We start from the raw sequence: 23,862 nt of genomic DNA on the forward strand, positions 1-23,862 counted from the left end.
CTAGGAACAGTCTTCCTGAGTGAGGTGACACACACATACATACATATGTAGGTAGGTATATATACCTCTTACACATGGCTATTAGCTTTTTAGGTTTGCATATTTGTCCTACCAGCTGAATAACCACAGAGATTAGCTACCTAGTAATGGGTGGCAGGGGAGCAGGGACAAGGGCGTCTCCCAGAAAAGGGGCAAATATGGTATTATGGAGAGATAACAGGGAAGTTAGAATAGCAGGATTAACTGGGGAGGAGTATGCGAGAACAGGACAAAGAAATCTGGGGAGGGACAACTAACACTAAAAGCCCTCTGAAAAAGCCACGTGGAAACCTTCTATAGAAGCATCCTGAAACATACTCATATATGAAAGGAATTTACATGGAGTCACCATATTATGGGGGAAACAATACCAAAATTTAAACCCCCAGTTCCAGGAACAGGTTACAGCTGGTGGAGTCCTTGACTTGCTTTGAACTGTTTGCTGGGATGTATTTGGAGCTCTGTGCTTTTCTGTCAGCAGAGTCCTTAGTGACTGTAGACTGACGACAGTGAGTACTGAGTCTCCTGCCTCTCTCCTCTGCAGCCTTGGGGAGTTCTGCCTGGCTCACTTGCTGCTGAAGAGGAACCCCACCATGTTTTTCCAGCACTTCATTGAGTGCATATTCCACTTCAACAGCTATGAGAAGCACGGGCAGTATAACAAGTTTTCCCAGTCAGAGAGGTGAGTGAGTGTCTGGGGTGAGGTCTCCATGTCTCGGGAAGAGCTTAGGTAAGTAAGGCTCCAGAGTACTGCCCTTGTTGTACTCGTAGGTTGGACACTGCCACTCACATGATGTCTGCTTCAGTGGTCATGCCTGTAATGACACTGGAGCCTCTCAGTGTCCTGGTCACACAACTTTGAGGCTGCTATATTTGAATCTTTGTCACCTACACCCACACAAGCAGTAACATTGTCCGGTTCTACCCCAGGGGTAAGCCGCTGTTTTTGCTAAAGGGAAAGACAAACAAGGAGAAGCGAATGAGAATCTACAAGTTTCTTCTTGAGCACTTCACAGATGAGCAGCGATTCAATGTTACCTCCAAGATCTGTCTTAACATTTTGGGTACGTCTGGTGTCTTTGAGATAAATGTGTTCTGAAAATACTGTGCTGATGATAGCACAGCAGGTCTGTACAGAAGACAAGTCTGTCTTGTCCCTCTTGGTATCAGTTGTGTCTCTTAGAACCCCAACCCTGTAACAGGGCTGTCTCATCCCTAGTTCTTTGAATCATCTTCCCCCTCTGGGCCAAGGGTTTCTCAAAGGCTGGTCCTGTGTTCCCTCAGCATGCTTCACAGATGGCATCTTGCCCGTGGACATGGAAGCCAATGAGTTGCTCTCAGATACCTTCGACATCCTCAGCTCCAAGGAGATCAAACTATTGGCAATGAGAGCTCAGACATCCAAGGACCTCCTGGAGGAAGATGACATGGCTCTGGCAAATGTGGTCATGCAGGAGGCCCAGATGAAGATCATCTCGCAGGTGTGTGCCCTCTGCTGCTCCACAGTATGGGATGGGCACCCAAGTCCCTGAGCCATTCTTACCACTGGCTTTACTGTGCTTAGCTGCTTGTGGTTCCTAAGTCGCTGCCTCTAGCACAGTTCCTCCCATGAGTGTGTGTCTACTTGCCTGCCTGGGTGTGCCATGGTGTCTCAAATTTACTGTCAGAACTGAATTCATCATTCCTCCTTGCTTGGTTTCTTCTACTCTCTTGCAGGAGATGGAGCAATTATATAACCAAAAGTATATGCACCTGAAAGTTCCTGTTTAGATAGTTTGTGATACAGCCAAAGGCTGAAGAGGAGTCTAGCATGCCAAAAATATGTTTGGGTTGACCAAAGATATCAAATTAGAAATCCAATGATTGGAACAATCCAGGTGCCACAACCCTCCGCAAGCTCTATGGTCTTGAACCTAATTTGGTTTGTGTTTCTCACGTGATCCCTGGGGTCTTCTGGTCCCAACAGAATGGATTTTGATTACACCCAATCCAACAAGATCCAGATCTTGTCTGTTTTGTTTGCATGCCCATCTCTTTTGCGTTTCCGGTGATTGTTTCTTTAAGCCTTTGTGGCATTTCCTGCCAGCACCCTTTCTGTCTGTTTTTTCTCTTGCCAGAGAAGTCTTTCTTCAATACAGTTCTCTGTAAAATATACTGAAAATGGATGCTGAAACAGCCAGAAACTTTCAGGGGGGTGGGCTGTAGATGATCTGTGGTATTGAACACTTAGTACTTTGTAAAAGCTCATGGAATTTTTTTCTATTAAAGCTGGTAACAGTTGGGGCTGGAAAAAAGGGCTCAGCAGTTAAGAGCACATGCTGTTCAGCTCCCTGCACTCACGTGGAAACTCACAATGACTAATTCATGTTCCAGGGATTCCAGTGCACTTCTGATTTCTGCAGGCTCCTTTATGCATGTGGTACACACATAGAAACTTACACACATATACATACACGAAATAAGTGTTTATTTTTTTTAAAGAAAGATAAAAGTATCAGATGTTATATAACTCTAAACTTTCTTGGTGGTGCTCTGTCACATTCTGGATTAAAATCCAGATTCTCTGGGGTAGAAAACTGCCTGCCCTTACCTCATTTCTTCCCTTTCTCCTCAGATGTGTTCTGGTTCTTCTGTCTAAGTCAGTATTCTCAATTTTCTAAATTTTCTTCAGTACAATTCCTCGTGTCATGATGACCCCAAAACATAAAATTAGTCCATTGCTACTTCATAGCTATAATTTTGTTTTATTCTGACTTGTTATGTAAACATCTGATATGCAGGATATCTGACATGTGAAACTGTTGGATTAAGAACGTTGGTTTGAATATTCACTCTCTTCATACAAACTGCCCTTGGCCCATCTAATCCCCACACATGCTAGAGTAGCATCACAAAGATTCCTCTAGTGGACATCCCTGCCTACTCCTGTCTTTTCCGGAACCTTCCTCTCCATCAGTTCCCCAGCCCTCTAACTTGTCATCTCCAACCATTTACCTTAAACACACTGGTTTGGAAGAAATGTAAGGACAGAAACTCTTGATGTCTTTTCTGTGTCTCCAGAGGTTAGCTTGTGTCTAGGACAGAGATTGTGCTTGACAATACCTGAGTGCATTTAGGCCACATTTAATGACAGTGACTGAGCTTACTGTACTTTCAGTTGCATGTTTATTAGTTTGTATGTTTCTTTATTTGTTATCCTGTTTTAGGCGCTCTCACCCAAAGCTTCAGAATGAGTGGCATACAAACAAGAAACCCTGTTAGCTTTAAATGAAAAGAAAGAATACATTTCAGCTTCAGACAGATAATCTTACACATGTGGGGTGATATAATGAATTATCTTTAGTTCTTAGATTTATTGCACAGTATGTTGGATACTGATTATCTAAATCATATACAATTTGTTTTTTTTTTTTTTTTGTTTTTTTTAAAGCTCATACTGTTTGACTCTGGTTGACCTTGAACTCTTGCTCTTCCTCAGTCTCCTGGAAGGAGTACTGAGATTATAAGGCTTAGGTCATCGGTTACATATAGATATAAGAAGGCAGGCGCATGTGTGCATTCACAAGCACTCACATATACAGGCATGCATGTGCACACTTACCCAACTATAGGTCATTGTCTTTTTATGCACAAGATTATAATGTATCTCTCTGGTGGTCACCTGATCGGATTGTTTCAAAAGCAAGGATACATAGTGGATCAGGGCTAAGGGTTTATCAAGGTTGTGTAAAGATTGAAGCTTTTTGTCCAGTTCTTCAGTGTATTTCTTACTCCTTTTTCTAATTTAGAACATAGAAGTGGTGTTGATGTGCATTCTACTGTATGGCCTGTCTGTGCTGTGCTTACAGTCTGATGCCAAGCCATGCAAGCTCTTCATTCCCAGTATCCTAGTCAAATGGCAGATGGGCTTCTATAGCTGCTAGATTTGGTGTACTTAAAGAAATAGATCAAGGAAAAGTTATTCTTGAGATGTGTGTGTACCTAAAGCATGCTTTTGTGTGTGTTCCTGCAGGTTCAAAAGAGGAATTTCATAGAGAATATTATTCCAATCATCACCTCCCTGAAGGCTGTGCTGGAGAAAAATAAGATCCCTGCTTTGCGGGAACTAATGAACTACCTCAGGGTAAATGAGGAGCTTGCCCTGTGGGATTCTCCTCCCAGGCCCCACTGCTCCAGGTTCATTGCTTGGTCTAGACAGTGAATACAAGAACACAGAATGCTAGGAAACCTAGGCTGTAGAAATGACCTTGCAGGTTGCTAAGGACATGGAGGTACTGAAGGGCGTGGCCAGAAGTACCACTGAGGTTGCACTCTGTGTTTCAGGCTGCTGAGTTTTTAAGGCATACATTCATGTCTTGAACCTCCCTTGGTAATATGTTCCAGTCTAAAGATTTTCTCAACTAAAGCTGAGGACAAGACCTTGTAAGGATGAGATGGAAATTGTTCACCACATTAGTGTTGGATGTTTGAGTTGCAGGCAGGAAGTCATGGCCCTGTGGCAGTATCAAGCATACAGGGATAAGGCTGCCATGAGACAACTCCCGTTGGTGGGCTGTCTACAAAGCAAAGAACTGTGAGAAGCTGCCCAGGCAAAGTTGGATTGTGTTTGCTTATACAGCTCTGAGCAAAGCCTCGGGCTTCTGACAAAAAGTGTTCTGAAACAAATGACACATTGGTTCACATTTGTTTTATTCCAAAAAAAAAAAAAAAAAATGCTAGCAAGATAGCTCAGTAGGTAAAGGTGCTTACCAGAACCCACATGCTAAAAGGGGAGACTTGACACCAGTGAGTTTGCCTCTGACCTAAAATGGTTTTGAAAAATTGGAAAAGCTCCTTAAAGGGCTGCAGCAAAATTATTCTAAATATAATTTTTCAAATAGTTTTGCATCTTGGGAAAGATCAGATGGGAAAGCTGAGCTCACTTCTCAGCGAGCATGAGGATTGGGGGTTTTGTTTTATTGTGACATACTTCCATCCCGGGCACCCATGTTGCTGTGGACACAAGCAGCTTCCAGGCTGTATAACCTCTGTGACCTCTATAGGGTCCTCTCCCGTCAAGAAAATGCATGGCAGCTAGACAGGAAACTTCCCAAGAGACCACTGTTAGCTAAAACTAATAATTATGGTCCGTGTCTCCTCAGGCATGAGGGAGGAAAAAAAGTCTGCCATGTGACTTGAGCTGGTCTGGAACTCCTGCCCTCCAGTCTCACCTGCTCTCGGTCTGGAGTTGTGGGTGTGCAACGTACAAATAAGGCCTCACTTTTTATGGAAAAAGGCACTAAAGGATGCTTCCGGATCTGTTTCAGGAAGTAATGCAGGATTACCGGGATGAAATCAAAGACTTCTTTGCAGTTGACAAGCAACTGGCGTCTGAACTTGAGTATGACATGAAGAAGTACAATGAGCAGCTAGCCCAGGAGCAAGCTCTGAGAGAACATGCTAATGCAGCCAGAGTGCCTGAAGATGGTGACAGCGTACCCTCTACACAGGTAGGTGACGGACAACACACCAGAACACTCAGTGGTTCTCTTTCCCCAGGTCCTGTGAGGGAATTTGCTGGAAAATTGTGGGAATCATCAGAGTGTGTGAGTTTCCAGTAGGAACACTGGCAGAGCACAGCGCCTGTGACATTTGGGTTCTGTAGCTGATCTTTCCATGTTGTAGCATTGTTTCTCCCTATAGAGCTTATTGTTTGCAAGGGCATTTCTGAATATTGCTGTAGACTCACGTTCTAGCTAGGGGAATCCAAGTAGATATGCTATATTAAAAAATGAGAGAGACAAGCCTGCCCTGACATCTGTGTGTGGCAGTTTGCCAACAGCTCTGTTTTAAAGAGAAAGTTGTAGCTGTCCTTGTGCATAGGTTTTAAAGGGGGTTACCTGTGCACTCCTTATAGCAAACGATGATATTCTTGTTTACTCTTGGGATAGGTTGCTCCAGACTTACAAGTTACCTCTGATGCTGCTACTACTGCTGCCTGCCAGGACAATGCTAAAGTGCCTTCAGCTCCTGGGTCCAGCTTCACACCAGCTTTGCCTCCCATATCCGAAAATGGACCTCTGAAGATAATGTCCAGTACCAGGTAGGGAGCCCACTGAGTCAGCAGCAGACCCAGTAGTGGCATTCTTACGGGCGTCTCTTTGTTCCCACCTGGCCAGAATGGCCTCATCACTACTTGTCCTAACCCCTCACACAACATGGCTCCCTGAGGGATGGAATTGGGTAGTTGAGCAGTACATCAGAAGAGAAGTGGGTAGGAACTGATCCCCTGTGGTTGTCTGACTTGGAGTCAGTGTCTGGCATCTCGTATCTGTAGGCCCATGTCTCTGAGTACCATTGCAATCCTGAATTCAGTCAAGAAAGCTGTTGCATCAAAGAGCAGGACACGCAGTTTAGGAGCCTTGCCTTTCAATATGGAGACCGGAAGCCAAGAAAGTCTCTGCAGCCATGGTAAGCCTTACTGTTGGCATCAGGTATATTGAAGATGTACAATTCAAAAGTGAGTCTATGCCTCATTCCTTTCTAAATGTCTTCAATTGTCCTTAAATAGCATTAATTGGAGATTTCGGATTAAGACTGAGATAATGAATTTCTTGTGCTAACGGGTTTGGGGAATGGTGTGTTAAAAAGTAGCTCTCCTCACACACACACACACACACATACACACGCCTGTGAGACATGCAGTGAAAATGCCTCCTTAAGGTTTTCGGAACTCTTGTCCCAGTGACTTTATAGTGTTCCACCTTAACTGGAAGCACTGAGACTTGAGTGACTACCCCATTCGTGATTCTCTTCCATTTTTTATGTCCATGACACAGTAAAACGACCTTGTAAGCACAGCTTGTATGGGAAACTATTTCCAGTGACAAAGGCCAAAGTATTTAGAAACCTTAAGCTGGGTTTCAATTAATAAATAATTTAAACATATGCACATACACAAACAACTTTATATTGCCGAACTGTCAAAACTGTAAAGTTAATGTCGGTTAACTTCCACTCCCTCAAGTGCTACAACACTGCCTGGAGCTTTCATATTTATTTGCATCACATTCTTAATTTCTGTGGCCTGTCTGTCACTTGAAACATTGGGAATTTTAACTTTTCACATGTATTGTGGGTTTTGTTGTCGTTGTTTTCTGTATGATGTTGCTTTGGGCTTTTGCACTGATAGATTCTTCTGTTTTATCCTAGCATCTTCCTTAAGCTTGGAGCAAGAGTCTGATAAAGCTACCAAATATGTATCTAAACGGGCAATCAGCACCCCAGAGAGTAAGTAACTAACCGGAATAGGCTAGTTTTTCCAGCTCTTCTCGACAGCTGCCTGCACAGCAACACTGGTGGCAAGCCCTCCTTATAAGACAGCAACCTCCTGTAAAGTAGTCCTCAGCTTTGGCTGCTGACGCTCACCGGGCCACTGTCAGAACTGTACATCTTGCAGTGACTGTCAGTAGTTGACAGGAAATGTATTGGCTCTGAAGCACTCAACCCCAGTGTGTGCACACATTAGTCCATGTGTGACCACTGTGAACGGAGGGCAGATAGGTCAGGTCACAGCCCAACAGTGACATTGTGGAGGTCGTCCTCCGCTGCTCTAGGTATATTGGGAGGTACTAGTCTGTTTTGCCCAAGGTTGTGGTCAGGGTTTGGCCCTATGTATACTGTGTGTGCTCTAGGGTTCTACCCTGGTGGCACACCAAGACTGCAGGTTCAGTGAAGTGTTGTGGATCACACTTCAGCTGTGCCAAGAGTCTGTGTATCTTCTCCTTATTGGGTGTTTGTTCCCAGTGTTCTAAATTAGAACTGTTAGCTTCTTTTCCCTAACCTCATAAAAGCTCTTATTTTAAGAGAATTAATATTCAGGTAGAAGACCCTGATGTTGGCATTAGAAGTATTTGCAATTTCAGATATCTTTAGATTTTTTTAAATATTTGTATATATTTAATGAGATATCTTTGGCATGGGACCCAAGATTAAACAGAAAATTCATTTATATCTCATAATTTCAGTAGTAACATTACTGAAAAATCCCAGTGTGGGGTTTTACCCACCTTAGACAGTTTATGTTCCCAGATGACAGATACATATACACAGCCTTTATATTTTCAAATATGCCTTAGGCAGCGTAGTAGCTGGGCAGCTGCTTACCCTCCATGCTGTTATAATCTGTCTTCCTAATGATAACCCTGAATAATCATTTAGTATATTTTGTCGTTCCTTCTGGGCTGCTCTTAGCTGCAGCTGGCCAGCCCACAGGGCCACTCCTACCCTGTGGCAGCTCTCTCTCTCCCTCCTGCAAGTTCTTCTTCCATGCCCCCTCCTCCCTTCCTTCCCCGTCCTGCTCCTTCCTCTATGCCTGCCAAAACTCAACCCCACCTATTTTTCTTCTGCCCAGCTATTGGCTGTTAGCATCTTTATTCACCAGTCAAACTAACCGGGGGCAGAATTACTCAGTGTTGTACCTGTGGATTCTCTCCTCTCTGGGACACCAGTCTTGGGGGCCCTAAATTAGCATTGGAATACAAGCAGCATTAGGCCAACATACTACACATGTACCCCCAAGCAAACTGGAGTAATTTTAGGCAATACTTACTGTGTGCCTGTGTTTTAACTGTCACCATCAAGTAAGGTCAGTATAGAATTCTCTGCTTTGACTTGATGTCAAGTTACTGCACTGAAAAGAATTCAGATCTTAGATCATTTCCAATTTCCACTTTCAATGCATGGCATTATTGAGCTTATACTGCCGAGTCCACTGCTGCCTGACATTCATACTCTGGAGCTGAGTACCTACCTAGAGAGTGCCTGGGTCAAACCACGCTTCCTCGACTGAGGTCTTTGTTCTCTGAGTCTTCATCCAGAATGCCCCTCTTCTTCTTCATGCTGAAAGGCCCCAGGCCTCTTGGCATTATACCTAACACTTCAGGCTTTGTTCTTTCTGTTCTTGATGGGTTTTGCAAGCTGTTTTCATGAGGCTAGCCACTGAGCACCTAGATACATGTCCCAGAGACCTGTCCAAAAACCCCAGATTGCGGCCTCTGCTCCTTTGGGCTTCTCTCTCAGTTTGGTGCCCGTGACTGAGATGAGAAGAAGCTCCCGCTCTCCAGCAGTGACATTCATGCCACATGGATTCTGGCTACTTGCCATGTTGTTAACCTGTGGTGTTTGGGTGTCTTACAGTATTTAAGAGGCTATACCTGATTGCCGTGCAGGACTCCCTTTTAAGGCAGATCAGGAATGGACAGAATTCCCATCCTTCATTTTCTTAGATAACTGGACCGTGACAGTTTTTTGACAGTAAGACAGTAACTTTGGCTTATTGGGTACCAGCAGGTATGACATTAGATACGTAAAATTGTCCTCCTCTTTCAGAGAGGTTTTTATGATGAATGTTTTGGCTCAGGGTAACCAAGTACTTCTATTTTGGCAGTTAGGTACCATATGCTGTAGAAGCAGAACACATGTACCTCATTTCAGCTTTGCGTATCCCATGAGCCTCTGATCTTAATCTTTAGTTGGTTTCCTGGCAGCATGTGTTGCTTAGCAGTGAAATCTGGCATGGCGCACTAATGCTGTATTAATTTGCATGTAAGGATTCAGCTTTGATGGAAAATCAAACCCGGGTGTCACTGGGTGGTGACACTCCTTGTTCTTTCTCTGGCTGCTGATTCAGTTTCTGCCCGTCTATATTTTACTCCAGGAGGGATTGCTAAAGAAGGGCCCATTCTCTGCTTCCTGGGAAAATGTTGAGAGCATGCGGTGCTGTGTCAGGTACCCATTGCTTGATGGGAGCCATCCCTCCTGATAAATCTGATGCCTGATCTCTCGGTTTTCATTCCCTTTTTTTCTCCCTGATGGCTGAGCACATTTCTTCCATGTATATATTGGCCATGTGTACTTGGAGAACTTGTTCAGTTACTATCCCATTCATCCACTGGATTTTGTCCATTGGTGTTTAATTCTTTATATACTGTTGATACTAATATCATCAGAGGAACAACTGACAGATTTCGGCTTCACTCTATGGTTTGTGTTGCTGGGTAGAACTTTGTGGTTTTAATCCCATTCATTCCTCGAGTCTCACTATTTCTGAGGTTCTGGGAATCCTATTCAGAACACCATTGCTCATGTTGTACCTTGAAATCCTGTCGCTCACAACCACCTCCACCCTATCCCCCACCCCCGTGTCTCTAGCAGTTTCAGAGTCTCACATTGAGAGGCCTGTGCTCTGTCTCCAGAGGATTTTATTCTACTGTTGTTCTACAGGCAGAGGCTGTTGTCTTGAGCTGTCTCCTTGTTGAAGATGGTGATTTCTTTCCTTCATTTTAAAGCACCTTTGTTGAAAATCAGCTGTCTCCAGGTGTCCAGGCTGATTTTGGGTCCTCTGCTTAGTTGAGCTGCAGCCCTGCCACTGTGCTAGGGCTGTGCCATGTAATTAAAATCGGATGCTGCTGATAACTCCAGCATTGTGCTCTCGTCTTCATTACTTTGACAATTTGAGAGTCTTTTCTTCTTCCATATGAATCTTAGAATCTTTTTTTGTTTGTTTCTGCAAATGTCAATGGAGTTTTGGTAAAGAGTCACCCACTAAATCTGTATTTATTTTGGTGATCTATCTTTTTTCATAATGTGAATTCTGGTGATCCATAAACATGGGAAGTCCTATCTTTCTGGCCGTGAGTCTAGCCTTTAATAGCTGAGCCAGCCATCTCTTCATCCCGCACACAGGAAGTCCTTTATCATCTGACATACTGTTTTCCTTCAGTAATTTATGGCAGTCATTGTGGAGGTGCCTCCCCCCAACCCCCCCCCCCAGCCTCCTAATAGACATTCCTCGGTTTTGTTTTGGGCTAATGTGAATGAAATTATTTTCCTGATTACTCAGTCTGCCTTTGATTCTGAGCAGAGTGTGCTAGAGCTGCACAGAATGCTTGCAGCTGGGAGACTCGGTGTGCATGTGAGGGGAAGATTCCTACAGCAGTGTCAGTAGACCCTCCAGGGGCAGAAACAAGCAGCCGCAAAAGGCAGGATTGTCTGCCTGCATGTTAACCGAACCTGGGTAGCTACTGTGGTGCAGCTCTGCAGTGGCTGTTAGCATGTTTCCATCCATAACAGGTCATTGTGCACTCCTCACGAGGGCAGTGTGGGAAATGTGGGCTCTGGAGCCATGTAGGGGTGCAGCATGTGGACCAAGGCTCTGCGCCGTGTGGAGTTCTAACAGCCTCGGCTGGTACGCATGACACCAAGGCTGTAGCTGTTCGAGGCTGTAGCTGTCCGATTCTGGGCGGGGACAGGTAGTGACGGAGCAATTGAATCTGCACACAGGCGTGACAGGCTAGGACGGCTGGAGAAAGGTCACAAGTGGATTACATTGTATTTGTGAAATCTCTTGAGTTTAGGGAGATGGGTTGGGCTAGCTCCAAGTGATAGATTTTAGGGTCTCCTTGATAGACAGAGACTCATCAGAGTATCTGAGACACTAACTTTACCTGTTCTTTAAATCAGCCTGACTCCAGTGACATAGGGATTATAGCTAATAAATTATTTCCTTGACATTTACCTTCTATCAGATACTGTGTTAAGACAATTTGCATTTTGTATAAACTGACCATGAATGACTCGAATTTCTGCTGGTGAAAGAACCAGAACAGAATCCCAGTGTACTTTGGTGTATTTGGCTGAGGAGGCCTTAAAGGTCAGGGCATAACCACAAAAGGTCCAGAGTGAGGGCTGAGAGGACTACGATACTGATGAGCAAGGATGGAGGCTACTGACCCCATGTAGAGAAGTAGCCTAAGATTCTGGCCAGCTAAAACCTTCCACTCAGTCTTTCCAGTGTATAGGGACAAGGAAGAAACGCAGTGGGGCATAAGTACAGAGATACAGTAGGTGGGCTGCGTTTAGGTGAGAATAGGAAATGCAGGTCACCTCCATGTAGGCAGTCACTGAAGGACAAGGCAAGCTGGGAGAAGACTCTCCAAGTCAGAAAACAAAGGCGTGTGGGCTACAGCTCTGAAGGGCCCTGGTTGAAAAACAAAGTCAGTGCTTCAGTCTGACTGAAGTCCTGAGGCAAACCATAGCTTCTGATGAGTGCCCACCTTTGTGAGTGACCTAGGGGCTAAGCAGCAAAGACCAGAGAGAACCAGGCACATAGGTCCCTGCATTTGATGTCTGTGTGTTACAGTTTTAATACTTTTCTCCCTTTCCCAGATTCCATCGGTGATGTCACATTTGGAGCAGCAGTCAGTTACATAGGGACACCAACTTCGTTTTTTAACAAAGGTAAGTTCTGGGTTGTCTTCTGGTCAGCACAACTACTGCCTCTGAAATTCTGAGAAAAATAAATCTCTTTATGACTCCTTTTCAGAGAAACTCAAAGCCCAGGAACAAGGACATGACATTTTATGTTTATCGCTGCTTGATGAAAGGTAAGTTCTTGGGATGGGCTTTTTGGTTGAGCTTTTTTCTCGTTGAGCTGCTAACTGAGTGATTTTCTTCTCCAGGCCTTCACAGTCTGCACAGTGGAATGTAAAGTCTCTAGCCAGGGGCCAAGGCAACCCAAGATCCAGCAGGAGGTCCCTTCGGAAGGCTCCCCTGAAGACATCCAACTGAGAGCCACAGGAATATTTGCATTTCCTATACGGAAGGGGGGAGGGCAGTATGGCTGCACCCATGGGAGAGACGTCCCTGTGCACCCAGCTCCTGTCTAGGACACCAACTCGGTTTTGTGCAGCTTGTGTTTGGCTAACCAACCTTCCGTACTCCTCTTTGTATCATTATAGTCGAGGTGTGTGAATAGAGAAGTGACGTATTTAGACTTTCTCACAATAACATTATTTAATACTGTGATATTCTATTTGAGTATCAAACCTTCTGGGGTAAGTTACAATCTGGTCTTTAAGGAACACAATTTTAGAAACCAGCTTTCTTCTGTATAACTCAAGTGTTTATAGCTTGTGTAAATTCAATATAATAGATAGGTCCCCTTAGCTAATGGCAAAATTTTGAATATTTTTCTATTATTTATATTGCAAATTGTTATTAAAAGAGATGTACAGTCTTTCTAAAGTAATAAAGGTCAAATAGAAATATAACCTAGCATTTATTATGATTTTTCAGGCTTTGGAACACTGCATTAAGTTTTTAAGATCAGATCTTTCCCACTAGGGTTTAGTTCATCTGCCCACCTGTCCTTGTTCCCATATAGAAACTGCCCCTCCTGTGTCCCAACAGCCTTCCCCATTAGTACATTAGGTAGGATGTACTATGGTCAGGGTGGAACGGCCTTTTGACCCTTAGAGCAGAGGTACTGATCTGAGACTGCTAAGGACTGCTGCACCACTGGGCATGATGTGTCTCTGGTACAGGTACTGTCTCAGGAACCCGAAGAGATGGGATTGAATTGCTCAGCAGGTTGAACTGGACTCAACTGGTCCTTTTTTTTTTTTTTTTTTTTTTTTTTAATGCCACCTGGTCATTTTTGTGTGTTTGTTTGTTTTACTAGATACTCCGTATTTACATTTAAGATGTTATCCCTTACCCCCCTGCTTCCATCCCTGTCCCCCTCTATTTGCCTTCACAAAGTGCACTTCCTCCCAGTCACCCTCTCCACCCCAGTGCCTTGTCATTCCCCTACATTGGCAATCCCCTCCCTGGGCCAAAAGCCTCTTCTCACATTGATGCCAGACACTGCTATCTTCAGCTACATATGCAACTGGAGGAGCCATAGGTCTCTCAATGTGTGCTGAAAGGTTGGTGTTTTACTCCACGGAAGTTTTGGAGGGTTTGGGTGGTTGATAATGTTGTTCTTGCCGTGAGGTTGCAACCCCTTTCAGCTCCTTAGGTCAAAGGTGCTCCTGAGTGGACAACCTCAGCTGCAGCACAGGGGCTGATCTCCTTGGTGTGAAGGAGTATGTGCATAACCAAAGCTAAGGATGCAGGGCAAACCTAAAGAAAATGGTTCTGTCTTTTGCTTTTTAAGTTTTTATTATAAATGAGTGAGGGTTTTATTGGGGCTTTTGTTTGGTTTGGGGTGTTGTTTTTTTGTTTTTGTTTTTCTTAACAAATAACCAAATTGTAAGTGTGTTAGTACAAGTCTGTGACACCTATGAACAACTTCAGTATCAGTGGCCAACACCAGCGTCTTTCGCAGTGACACTGCACAGGTGAGTGAGTCACAGGCCACTGCCTTCCGTGCTCGTGTTCTCCATGGCACCGAGAACAAGGGCTGGACGGCAGAGAGGAGCGAATGGTGGGCAACACGGCCCCCCTGCTGCTGCTGCAGCCACTGGAAGGCCATTGTACCCCGCCCGCTCCACCCCACCAGGGTGGCAGCTGTCCTGTTCTCAAGAGGAGGGATGATACTGTTCAAGATGCAAAGGCAAGAGAGACCAGGCACCCCTGAGCAGGTACACAAACACTGGCCAGCTGTTCTTGCTAACAGCATATAGCTTTCAACATAACTTAAAAGTGTGCCTTCAAGTAGTCAACGAAAAAAGGAAGAAAAATTGAAAAGGGGGGGCGTATAAAAAAATTAAGATGACAAAATATCTAACTTCTCCATAAAAACCACCCTGTAGGCGCAAGACACCTTTAGACTCTCCTGGCTTCTAACCATTTTATATGGTGAGTCCAGCATGGTACAGTGTTTGAGGTCAAGAGCATCTGTTCTCGAAGAACAAAGGTGTTTCTAAGGTCCCATAAAATGATCAGTGTCTCAGACAGATAATAGGTTTACAATAAAAATTAGAAACTGCTTTTGGTCCGACACTATTTTTTGTACCAGACTCCACTCTCTGATAGTCTTCAAAGAGCTATGCTGGAGACAGTGACAGCCTGCATTGTGAGACTTTCATCACAACAGAGTCTTTTTTAATAGTACTTTAGTTGACATGTACAGTTTCAAAATTGCCCTTGGTCTCAGATACACTTATCAACTAAACAAATATTGAAAATGATTTTTACAAGAAGTGCACTGGCTTTGTCTTAGAAGCTACCCAGAACAGACTGGGCTTTGGTCACAGGTACTCCAGACTAGGAACTACTGGCCACCAGCCTTCCTCAGCTCCCTGCCTAAGACCAGCCCAGAATACCCCAGTGACCATTTTAATCGGGTGCAGAGCCGAGGTCAGGGTTGTGCACGTTTAAATGGACACTCCATCCCACACAAGTTAGTAACCATGAGCAGGGACTAGATAACCCTGGGACCATCCAACTAGGACAGCACAGGGCCTCTCTGGGAATAGGAAATCTTAAGATTGTAGGATGAGGCCATTCAAACCAGCCCAGGAGTTCCCAGAGTTTCTTGATTTAAAGAAAGATACAAACATGACTAGATTGGAAGTCTTTAATAGTTTCCTAAGCAGCAGTGGTCAGACAGAGTAAGTTTTCTTATGAAAAATGCTAAAACTTCTTTTGAACAAAGGAATATTCAGCCAGCCTCCTTGAGAAAATTCCTTAAAAGACTTTATTACTGGTATTTTCCAATTGAACACTAGCAACCCGAGCCTTCTACCTTTAGTTGAACTCTTAAAAAAATAAGTTTTGAAACACTGTATGGCAATGTATTTACAGTTTATATAGAAATTTTCAATAATCAAAATACATCTTTAGCAAAAATTTAGAATGTTAAACTTTTATAAAATAAGCAAGACCAATAAAAAGGAGACTTCAGTACCATTTCAGACTTAGCTTAAGACAGAGGCTCCTAACTCCTGGCAGCTCTTGGGAAACAGAGCCCTCTTCCCAGCAAGCAATTTCACCTTTCTGATTTGGGCTTTTATAAAATACTGATCCAAACAATTCTCCAAGATGGAAATGACAATACTGGCAATCAATAGAGGCAACATGGTGCGTCAGGGTTCAGGGAGCAAGGCACTACCTGAAAACCTTCCTGGGGCAGTCACAGGCATCCGGCAACACGGCTGCTGGTGCAACCCAGCACCTCATCTTCTCGGCCAGTGTCGTCCTGGCAACTAAACAGCCTGGGGCAAAAACAGTCCAAATTGCCCTGCACAGAAGAACTGAGACCAGAAAGGTCTTGAAGATCACCCCAACCCCATAAGGAGATCAGGTTAGCAATGGTCTATGTCTATGTCCATCTTCAGGACTTCTTTTATTCTTGTGGCTTGTTAAAGAGGAAGAAAGGAAGGAATCATCAACTTTGGCCAAAACAAAAATCTTCTGTGCATCTAGCTTTGTGTTCGGGTGCTCTGGGCTCTCAGCAGCCCGCGACCAGTTTCCAACAGAGGTACCTGCATGTGCTGTCTCAGCCAACAGGTCTCAGATAACAAAAGATGATTTGTGTCTGAAGTCACCCTGCAAAAGTACACAAAGAATCAATTTAGAGGCTTTGGGGGGTGGTGATTGACATACATTGGTCAAATCAAATGTGAGCTAATCTTGTACCCTAAAAATGAAACCAGGAGCAAAAACTGAGAGATGAACTAAGTCCTTCTTAAGCAGTAACCTCTCTTAGCACTCATGAGCTGGTGAGGAAGGAGTTACCATAAGGGCCAAAGAGCTCCCAGGACCCTGAGAGCCACAGGATGTGTAAGCCGAACACACAGACCATTAGGCTTTCTGCTCGTACCTCCTCACTTGTCCGGATGTAGTTGACGCCTTCATGCTTCCCTGGGCTCTTATAACTGTGAACACAAGAGGACAGCTCAGTAGTGCACCTACGCTACTCACTAAGTCTGAACCTCAGACCAGGCAGGCGTACCTCTCTCCGTCTTGTTTACTGCTGATGAAGCAGCCTCGTCTGTACGCACAGCAGATGCCCATTGTGATCACAGCAAGAACAATAAGGACAACCAGGACTCCCCCAATAATCCCAGCAATGTTCAAATCATCTGCAGAAAAAGTTCACAGGGAGAGATGGTGTGGTCCATCAAAAGACCTTGACCCTGTTAGTTCACCTTTCCAACCCCTACGCTGACCCATTTACCCCTCTGTCCACTCATGCCTACTCTAGGAGAAAGAGGAAACTGACCCATTAACATCTCTCTGGATAAGAAGATACAGGCTACCGTAAACCCTGATATCATAAAACATACTGGAATGTGAATGGTTCAGATGCAGTTGTGCTCAAAGCCACCGAGAGAAGCTCACCAGGGTATAAAAGGCCTTAAAATCTTGTAAATATTATTCATGGAGAAATGGCTATATTTATATAGCATCAAGAGCCAGGAGCCCTAGGGAAAGTAACCTTCCTAATATATACAGCCTGCCCTTGCTAGAGATTACTTGAGGAAAAGAAAGCTTCAGATCTTAGCCATGAAAACCATTAAATGCAAACTTGACCTTCCACTCCAGTGGCTGCCTGTCCTTGGCCCTCCTATAACCCCTGCCATCTTCCAGGCAGAGGCTCTAGTGGTTTTCTCCCTCTATGCAGATAAAGATGCTTGAAGAATGCAGGAAGCCCTCCTACAGCAGTGAATTACCCTAAAGTCATTCCCCAAACTGGACCTGTGAGATGCATTAGAATGTGACACAGACATTTGTGGACAGTATATGCAAGCTTTCCCCAGTGGCTCAGCTCACCCTATCCACTTCCTCCCAATGCCTCCGGTGAGCCTGCCACCCAACAATGACATCGACAAACAGGAGAAAAGCATGATTCCCAGAGGCCCAACAGGGCTCCCTATGTAACTTTCTGGCTCTTCTCTCATTTACCATAAAGACGTGTTACACCCGGTACATGTCCCACTCTAATTGAGACCTCATGTTCTTGTATACTCCTGTCAGGCTCCCAGTAGGTCTGATGAGCCCGTCAGCTAACATTCAACTTAAATGTTCAGTGCAATCTTTTCAAGTGACTCACAGACTTCCATGTCCTGCCCCTCACACCTGGCTGCACCTGCGTCATTGGAAGCAATGCAGTAATACTGCCCAGAGTCATCCTTGTGGACAGCATTGAAAACCTGTTCCAGAAATGACAAAGATTACTTCACTCAACAGTACAAACTGACTGACAGACAGCAAGGCTGACAAAATAGCTCACCCACAGCAGCCTCCCTGGAACTACTCTCCTCTCCAATTTCGGGTCCTCATCAGCTTAACAAGGAACTCCCTCCAGGATGCGGAAGAGAGCACAGCTAGGCACTAGCCAGAAGCAGCCCACTCACTTTCCCTATGAGGTCAAAGATTCTAGCAACTCACCCATGGCTACGTGCAAGTGGGTATTTCACAAACCAGGATGCCTCCCTCCCTACTGAAGTGCCTCGAGGCCAGCATGTCCTTTGATGCATGGCCAAGCCATGCTGTTTCTTTTTCTTTTCTCTCCCATGCGACCTCCTACTCCCAGTAGGTTATTCTTTTTTCTTTTTGTTTTGTTGTTTGTTTGTTTGTTTGTTTTTGAGACAAATCCGCTGGCCTCCTGAGTATTGGGATTAAAGGCCTGTGCTGCCAACCACCACCAGGCACCAGGAGATTATTTTAATGCAAATTCAAGGCATGTTTAATCCATGTATATGTATCTCTATGATAAGGATATAATCACAATTCTGTTGATAAAGGCTTAATAGCAAACATCTATCTGCCCAGTAAGCACATTTCCTTCATATGATGTGTATGTTCTATTGATTATTCAAACTGGGATTCTAATAATGTGAACCCACTTGTTTAGCTGCCCCTTGGTCTCATTGAGCTGCACAGGTTTCCATTTAGGTTTGCCCCTTAGCACTTGTTTATACAAAAGCCAAAGCCACCTTTCCTGTGCGTTTCTGATGTTCTAGGTTTTGCCTCTGCCTTGAAAAGGATCCTCCCTGGCTCTCCTAGGCATCCTAGGCCCCAACAAACACAGCTGCTTCCTCACCTTGGAAGAGGTCTTACCAGAGTGCCTGTCTCCGAGTTCACATGGAAAGAGGAATTCTGGAACCTGGGATTGGCTCTGGAATCTGTGGGCAGTGGCACATCGTTGCGGTACCAGCTGTAGTGAGGCCGGGGGTAGCCCTCGCTCTCCTGGCACTGCAGTGTTGCTGTCTTGCCCACAGGCACAGCCTTTGGAACTCTGCACACAGGGGTCACTGGCTTCACTGCAGGCAAAACATGGGTTGGTGTTTAAATTCTCAGCATAAGCCTGTCATACCAAAACCTGGTATAATAAACCAGCTCTGAAGACAGAGCCCATTCACTGACTGCCTGCGCCCTCATTCTCTGAGTACATTCCAGCCCATGTGTCTAATTTCCACTCACAGTCTCTCGTTCTTCCACCCTCGGGAGTTAGCTGAAAAGGAGGCTGCAAAGGCAGGTCCCTAAGGCAAGTGGGGGCCAAAGTGAGTGTTCTCTTCTTTCCACCCCAACTCTAAACAGCCTGATGGGTCCCCTCCCAAACCGCAGATAGCCACAGGAACGCAGCTCTGAGGAATGAATCAAAATAGAGCTAAGGACTGACTCATAAGGGCTGGCCAGTGGAAATGCTTGACATTAATGAGGTCTACCTTGCACAATTAACTCGATGGTGATCTCGTCAACTTCTTTGCGGTCATTTAGAGCAACGACCTCACAGCGATAGATGGCGGAGTCTGACCGAGTCACATTCCAGATCCTCAGGGAAGTTTTTCCAAACACATCTGTGCGACCTGCCAAGTCTCCTATAAAAAAGAAGACACAGGATACTGGGCAGTGACATCAGTGTGGGGCTGGACTTGATGACAGAGCAAGAAGCTGCTCAGTGCTATCTGTCCTGTCCCCGTGTGAAAGAGGCGATCTTCAGGAGAGCCAGGCCACCAACTTCTCCCCATGTGCAACCTGAGCGTCAAAAAGAGTAGCTAGTATTTAAGTTATTATCCCCAGGAGGAGATAATTAATTCAAGATAGAGTTAAAAAGAAAATTAAAGGAAAACCAAATAAACATTTAAAAAACGAAGTCCACAAAGGATGTTGTGGCTATCATGAAAAAGAAGAAAGCTAACCCCTGGCTGCCCCCCTAGTCAACAAACACCCACTACGAGTTGAACCAGAGCTGGGCATGTATTTGCAACACCATAAGCTTACAGAAATTGAGCTTGAGGTTAGCCTAGGCAACACAGTAAACTCGAGGCCAGCCTAGACAACATTAGCAAAGTATGGTCTCAAAAAGTAAAACCGTATTGTCTTAATAAAAAAAAAAAAGCCTAATTTTTTTAGATTTATTGACTTTATGTGGATGAATGTTTTGCTGCATGTGTGTCTGTACAGAAGATATGTGGCTGGTATGTATGAAGTCAAACCCAGTTCCTCTGCAAGAGCAGCCAGTGTTCTAACCACTGAGCAATCTCTTCAGAAGGCATAATCTTCAAGGCCTTGGCTTCAGTAACAGTTTCTTAGATATGACAACAAAGACACAAGCACAAAAACTGGGGTTATACTAGATTCCATCAAGTTAACAAAAGCTGTGCTTTAAGGACCTAAGAAAATAGTCTACATAGTGAGAGCAACTATCCAAGCAACGTGAAAAAAAGGACTCACCTCCACATATATAAATCTAAACTCAATGGAAACACACATATCTTCCTAAATGAACCTAACAGTTGAACAGACATGCTTCCAAGAAAATCCACAGCTTCCCACCTTGCACATGAAAGATGAAATCCACTCTTTATCTTTATATCCTCTGAGACTATAAAGATCAAAGGTCAGATGATCACAAGTGTGGGTGTGACTGGGGGAAGTGCGAGAGGATGGCTTGGCCAGTGGCTCACTCACTGCTCACTTTTGCAGAGGAACCAGCAACTGTCGATGGCTCACAACTATCCATAACTCCAATTCCACGGGAGCCAATGCCCTCTCCTGACCTCTGCACACCCCGCATGCAGATGTAGTGCACAGATGTATGCAGGCAAAATACACACATAAAATGTTTAATAGAATGGTGATGCTATCTTGGAAAGTCGTCCGACAGTTTCTTCAAAACATTGCCATGCACTGCCGTGTGGCCCAGTAGTGTGTACTTGGTCTTCACACAGAGCCGAGTCCAGAATGCTGAAGACAGCTGCTGTAAGTATCTATACACATCACCTGATGCGTGCTGTGCTCAAAGCAGCATAGCGCCCCACAGTGAACAGTGACCCCGCCCACAGAAGGAAAGATGCTGACCCATCCCCTGAAAGTCCTATGCTAAATGAAAGAAGCCTTACATGATGTCTCCAGCAAAGCCAAAGAGGTGTGTAGAGAAGAGCTGCTAAGAGGTGAGAGCAGGGCCCTGACTCTTCATGGCATGAGCTTCTTCTCTGGCTACAGAAAGGTTCTGGGACTGACAGGGTGTGGTTCCATACCTATGTGAGTATAAAAGCTCAATTTTACACTTCAAGGGGGACAGAAGTAAGGTATAACAGGAGTAGCATGTGTAACAGGAGTAGCAGGTGTAACAGGAGTAGCAGGTATAACAGAAGTAAGAGGTGTAACAGAAGTAGCAAGTGTAACAGGAGTAGCAGGTGTAACAGGAGTAGCAAGTATAATAACTTAAGTAAGAGGTGTAACAGGAGTAGCAGGTATAACAGAAGTAGCATAACAGGAGTAGCAGGTGTAACAGGAGTAGCAGGTGTAACAGGAGTAGCAGATATAACAGAAGTAAGAGGTGTAACAGAAGTAGCAAGTGTAACAGGAATAGCAGGTATAACAGGAGTAGCAAGTGTAACAGGAGTAGCAGGTGTAACAGGAGTAGCAAGTGTAACAGGAGTAGCAGGTATAACATAAGAGGTGTAACAGAAGTAGCAAGTGTAACAGGAGTAGCAGATGTAACTGGAGTAACACCAGTCTTGCCCCCATCCTTCTGCTTCTTTGTGGCACATGTTCTTTATGGTAACCATTCCTATGGCTAAGAGTAAAAATCCTCTGATGTCCACAAAGAGAAGTTGTTATTGTTTGTGAGGTAAATGATAACTCAGGGCCTTGTGCACACCACATCAGAGGTCTATCACTCTGCCCACACCACACCACCGCCAGCAGTAGGAAAGTAAGAGTTTTCTTAGAGATTTAGTTTTAATATGTGTTATATGTGTTGTGTGGGTATGGGCAGGCATGAGCACAGTAGCTGCAGACCACGGAGTTGCTGGAGTGACAGGCTGCTGGGAGTGGGGATTGGGAACTGTGCTCAGTCCTCTGCAATAGTACACACTTAACAACTTGATCAACCCTCTAGCCCCGCCCCCCCAAAAAAAATCATTGGATTTTTATAGTTTTAATAAATGGTCTAAAGACTTACTTATTTATATTCCTGGTGTAGAGGTGTTTTGTCTACACACCACATGCATGCACTCATGGCCTGTGCAGGCCAGGAGGAGGTGTCAGATCCCCTGGAGTCGTGAGCTCTTGAGGGTGCTATCACTGAGCTACACATACAGCTCTTGGACGTTGTTTAGGTTTGACCTTGTATTTCCCCCTCAGTCCTAGAAACTGAATTCAGGGTTCCATGAATGCAGGTAAGCACTGTACCACTGAGCTACAGTTGTAGCCAACAAACTATTTTTATGAGCATACGGCTCCTGAAGACCTGCAGAATGCAGATCACAGCATCCACAACTTCACTGACCATACCTGCACTGGACTTTCTCTTTCCCTCGCCTCGCTGCCAGATGGGAAGTAACATCCTGCTCTGCCTCTCACGGTCCCAGCACTTCGGCCTTCAGCCGCCGATCCCAGCAATTCTCCCCTTGCATTTCCAATAGCGCTACTTCAGCTCGGCCATGAGCAACCCCACCCACCAGACTCTGCAAAGGAAATCTGATCTGCTCCAGTCAGAGCTGTGGCTCACCTCCAGTCTCTGTCCCTTCTCCTAGCACCTCTGATGGGTGCCGTCTGCTGTCCAGACAGCAGTGTCTGACGCCCCGTGTACCTCGCAGCTTCCTCATCTCCCTCTCAGCCAGGCCCTGACTACAGCTCTCCTCAGCAGCTGAGCTCTCCTGGGTTTGTGTGTGTCCTTATGTAGTTCTTTCCTGACGCTGCATCTCTCGCTGTGCGGCCCTGGCCGTTGCTGTCTGGTAGGCTGCCCGAGCGCTCTGTATGTAGCTGCTGTCCTGATGTCTGGCTCTCAGTCTCCTCCTCGCCGTCCCATGGCAGCTTACATTTGTACTGCCTCCAGATAATGTCCTACTGCAGGTCAGAGTAGGGAGGTCCCAGACTCCTACTCTGGACACGGTGGAGCTCAGTCCTGTGTCCCCAGGCTGCTGTGATGGGCACTCACAGTATGTCTGTCGTGGGCCATAACAACATAGCTAAGGAAATGGTCTGCTGGGTTTGTTGCAGCTTCATTGCACAGGTTCAAATCAATGTTAAAACTGAAATTTTCTCTAACGAGAAAGTCAGAACAGTCCTAACCGCAGGAACAGGCTAGCAGTCTGGGGGAAATGTTACTGTAAATACATTCCAACCCTGTGGACAAAAGAGTAGCAGCATAGAGGACAGCGGGCTCATACCTTGAATCTTGTTGTCAAAATAGACATACGTGGTCTGGCCATCTTGGATTTTCTTCCATTCGATCCTAGGGTCATTTGTCTGTGAGTCCGTAATAATACAAGACAATTCTACACCTGGAGAGCAAAGGGAGAAAGATTATAAAAGCCTAGACTTTCCAAGATGAGTTTCTGGCAGGAAAAAAATAAAAACATTAGTAAGGATTTCACTACAGGGAATACACCTTCCCTTAGACACCCTGCATCTATTATGTAAGATTTCTTTGTCGTGTAGGCACAAGGACGGGCAGAAAACAGATGGCAGCCGATGTAAACTGCAGACTGAGCCACTAGCCTACCCATACACAGCAGCCATCTTGAACATTCTTGTCTATCACATACAGGGGAGGAGGGGCTGGAGGGTTGGCTCGGGGGCTAAGAGTACTTACTGCTT

The 23,862-nt window shown here is 45.0% G+C and overlaps 2 protein-coding genes across 2 annotated transcripts in view; one reads left to right on the forward strand and one right to left on the reverse strand.

The window, feature by feature from the left end:
• The window catches only part of NCAPD3 (non-SMC condensin II complex subunit D3), a 58,290-nt gene extending 45,207 nt beyond the window's left edge, over positions 1–13,083 (forward strand). The window contains exons 25-35 of the mRNA XM_080929860.1: positions 584–721; positions 970–1,103; positions 1,324–1,520; positions 4,052–4,162; positions 5,346–5,528; positions 5,970–6,121; positions 6,356–6,489; positions 7,231–7,308; positions 12,247–12,318; positions 12,404–12,464; positions 12,540–13,083. Coding sequence (XP_080785986.1) covers positions 584–721; positions 970–1,103; positions 1,324–1,520; positions 4,052–4,162; positions 5,346–5,528; positions 5,970–6,121; positions 6,356–6,489; positions 7,231–7,308; positions 12,247–12,318; positions 12,404–12,464; positions 12,540–12,648 — 1,369 coding nt within the window. The 3' untranslated portion in view covers positions 12,649–13,083. The remainder of the gene's footprint in view (positions 1–583; positions 722–969; positions 1,104–1,323; positions 1,521–4,051; positions 4,163–5,345; positions 5,529–5,969; positions 6,122–6,355; positions 6,490–7,230; positions 7,309–12,246; positions 12,319–12,403; positions 12,465–12,539) is intronic.
• A 2,393-nt stretch (positions 13,084–15,476) lies between these two features.
• The window catches only part of JAM3 (junctional adhesion molecule 3), a 55,608-nt gene continuing 47,222 nt past the window's right edge, over positions 15,477–23,862 (reverse strand). Inside the window, exons 3-9 of the mRNA XM_080930329.1 lie at positions 23,433–23,546; positions 19,479–19,631; positions 18,871–19,073; positions 17,861–17,960; positions 16,760–16,889; positions 16,628–16,682; positions 15,477–16,353 (exon numbers count right to left, since the gene is read on the reverse strand). Of these exons, the coding sequence (XP_080786455.1) occupies positions 16,318–16,353; positions 16,628–16,682; positions 16,760–16,889; positions 17,861–17,960; positions 18,871–19,073; positions 19,479–19,631; positions 23,433–23,546 (791 nt within the window). The 3' untranslated portion in view covers positions 15,477–16,317. The remainder of the gene's footprint in view (positions 16,354–16,627; positions 16,683–16,759; positions 16,890–17,860; positions 17,961–18,870; positions 19,074–19,478; positions 19,632–23,432; positions 23,547–23,862) is intronic.

The sequence above is a fragment of the Micromys minutus genome, assembly GCF_963924665.1.
Source record: "Micromys minutus genome assembly, chromosome: 16".
NCBI classification, from domain to species: Eukaryota; Metazoa; Chordata; class Mammalia; order Rodentia; family Muridae; genus Micromys; species Micromys minutus.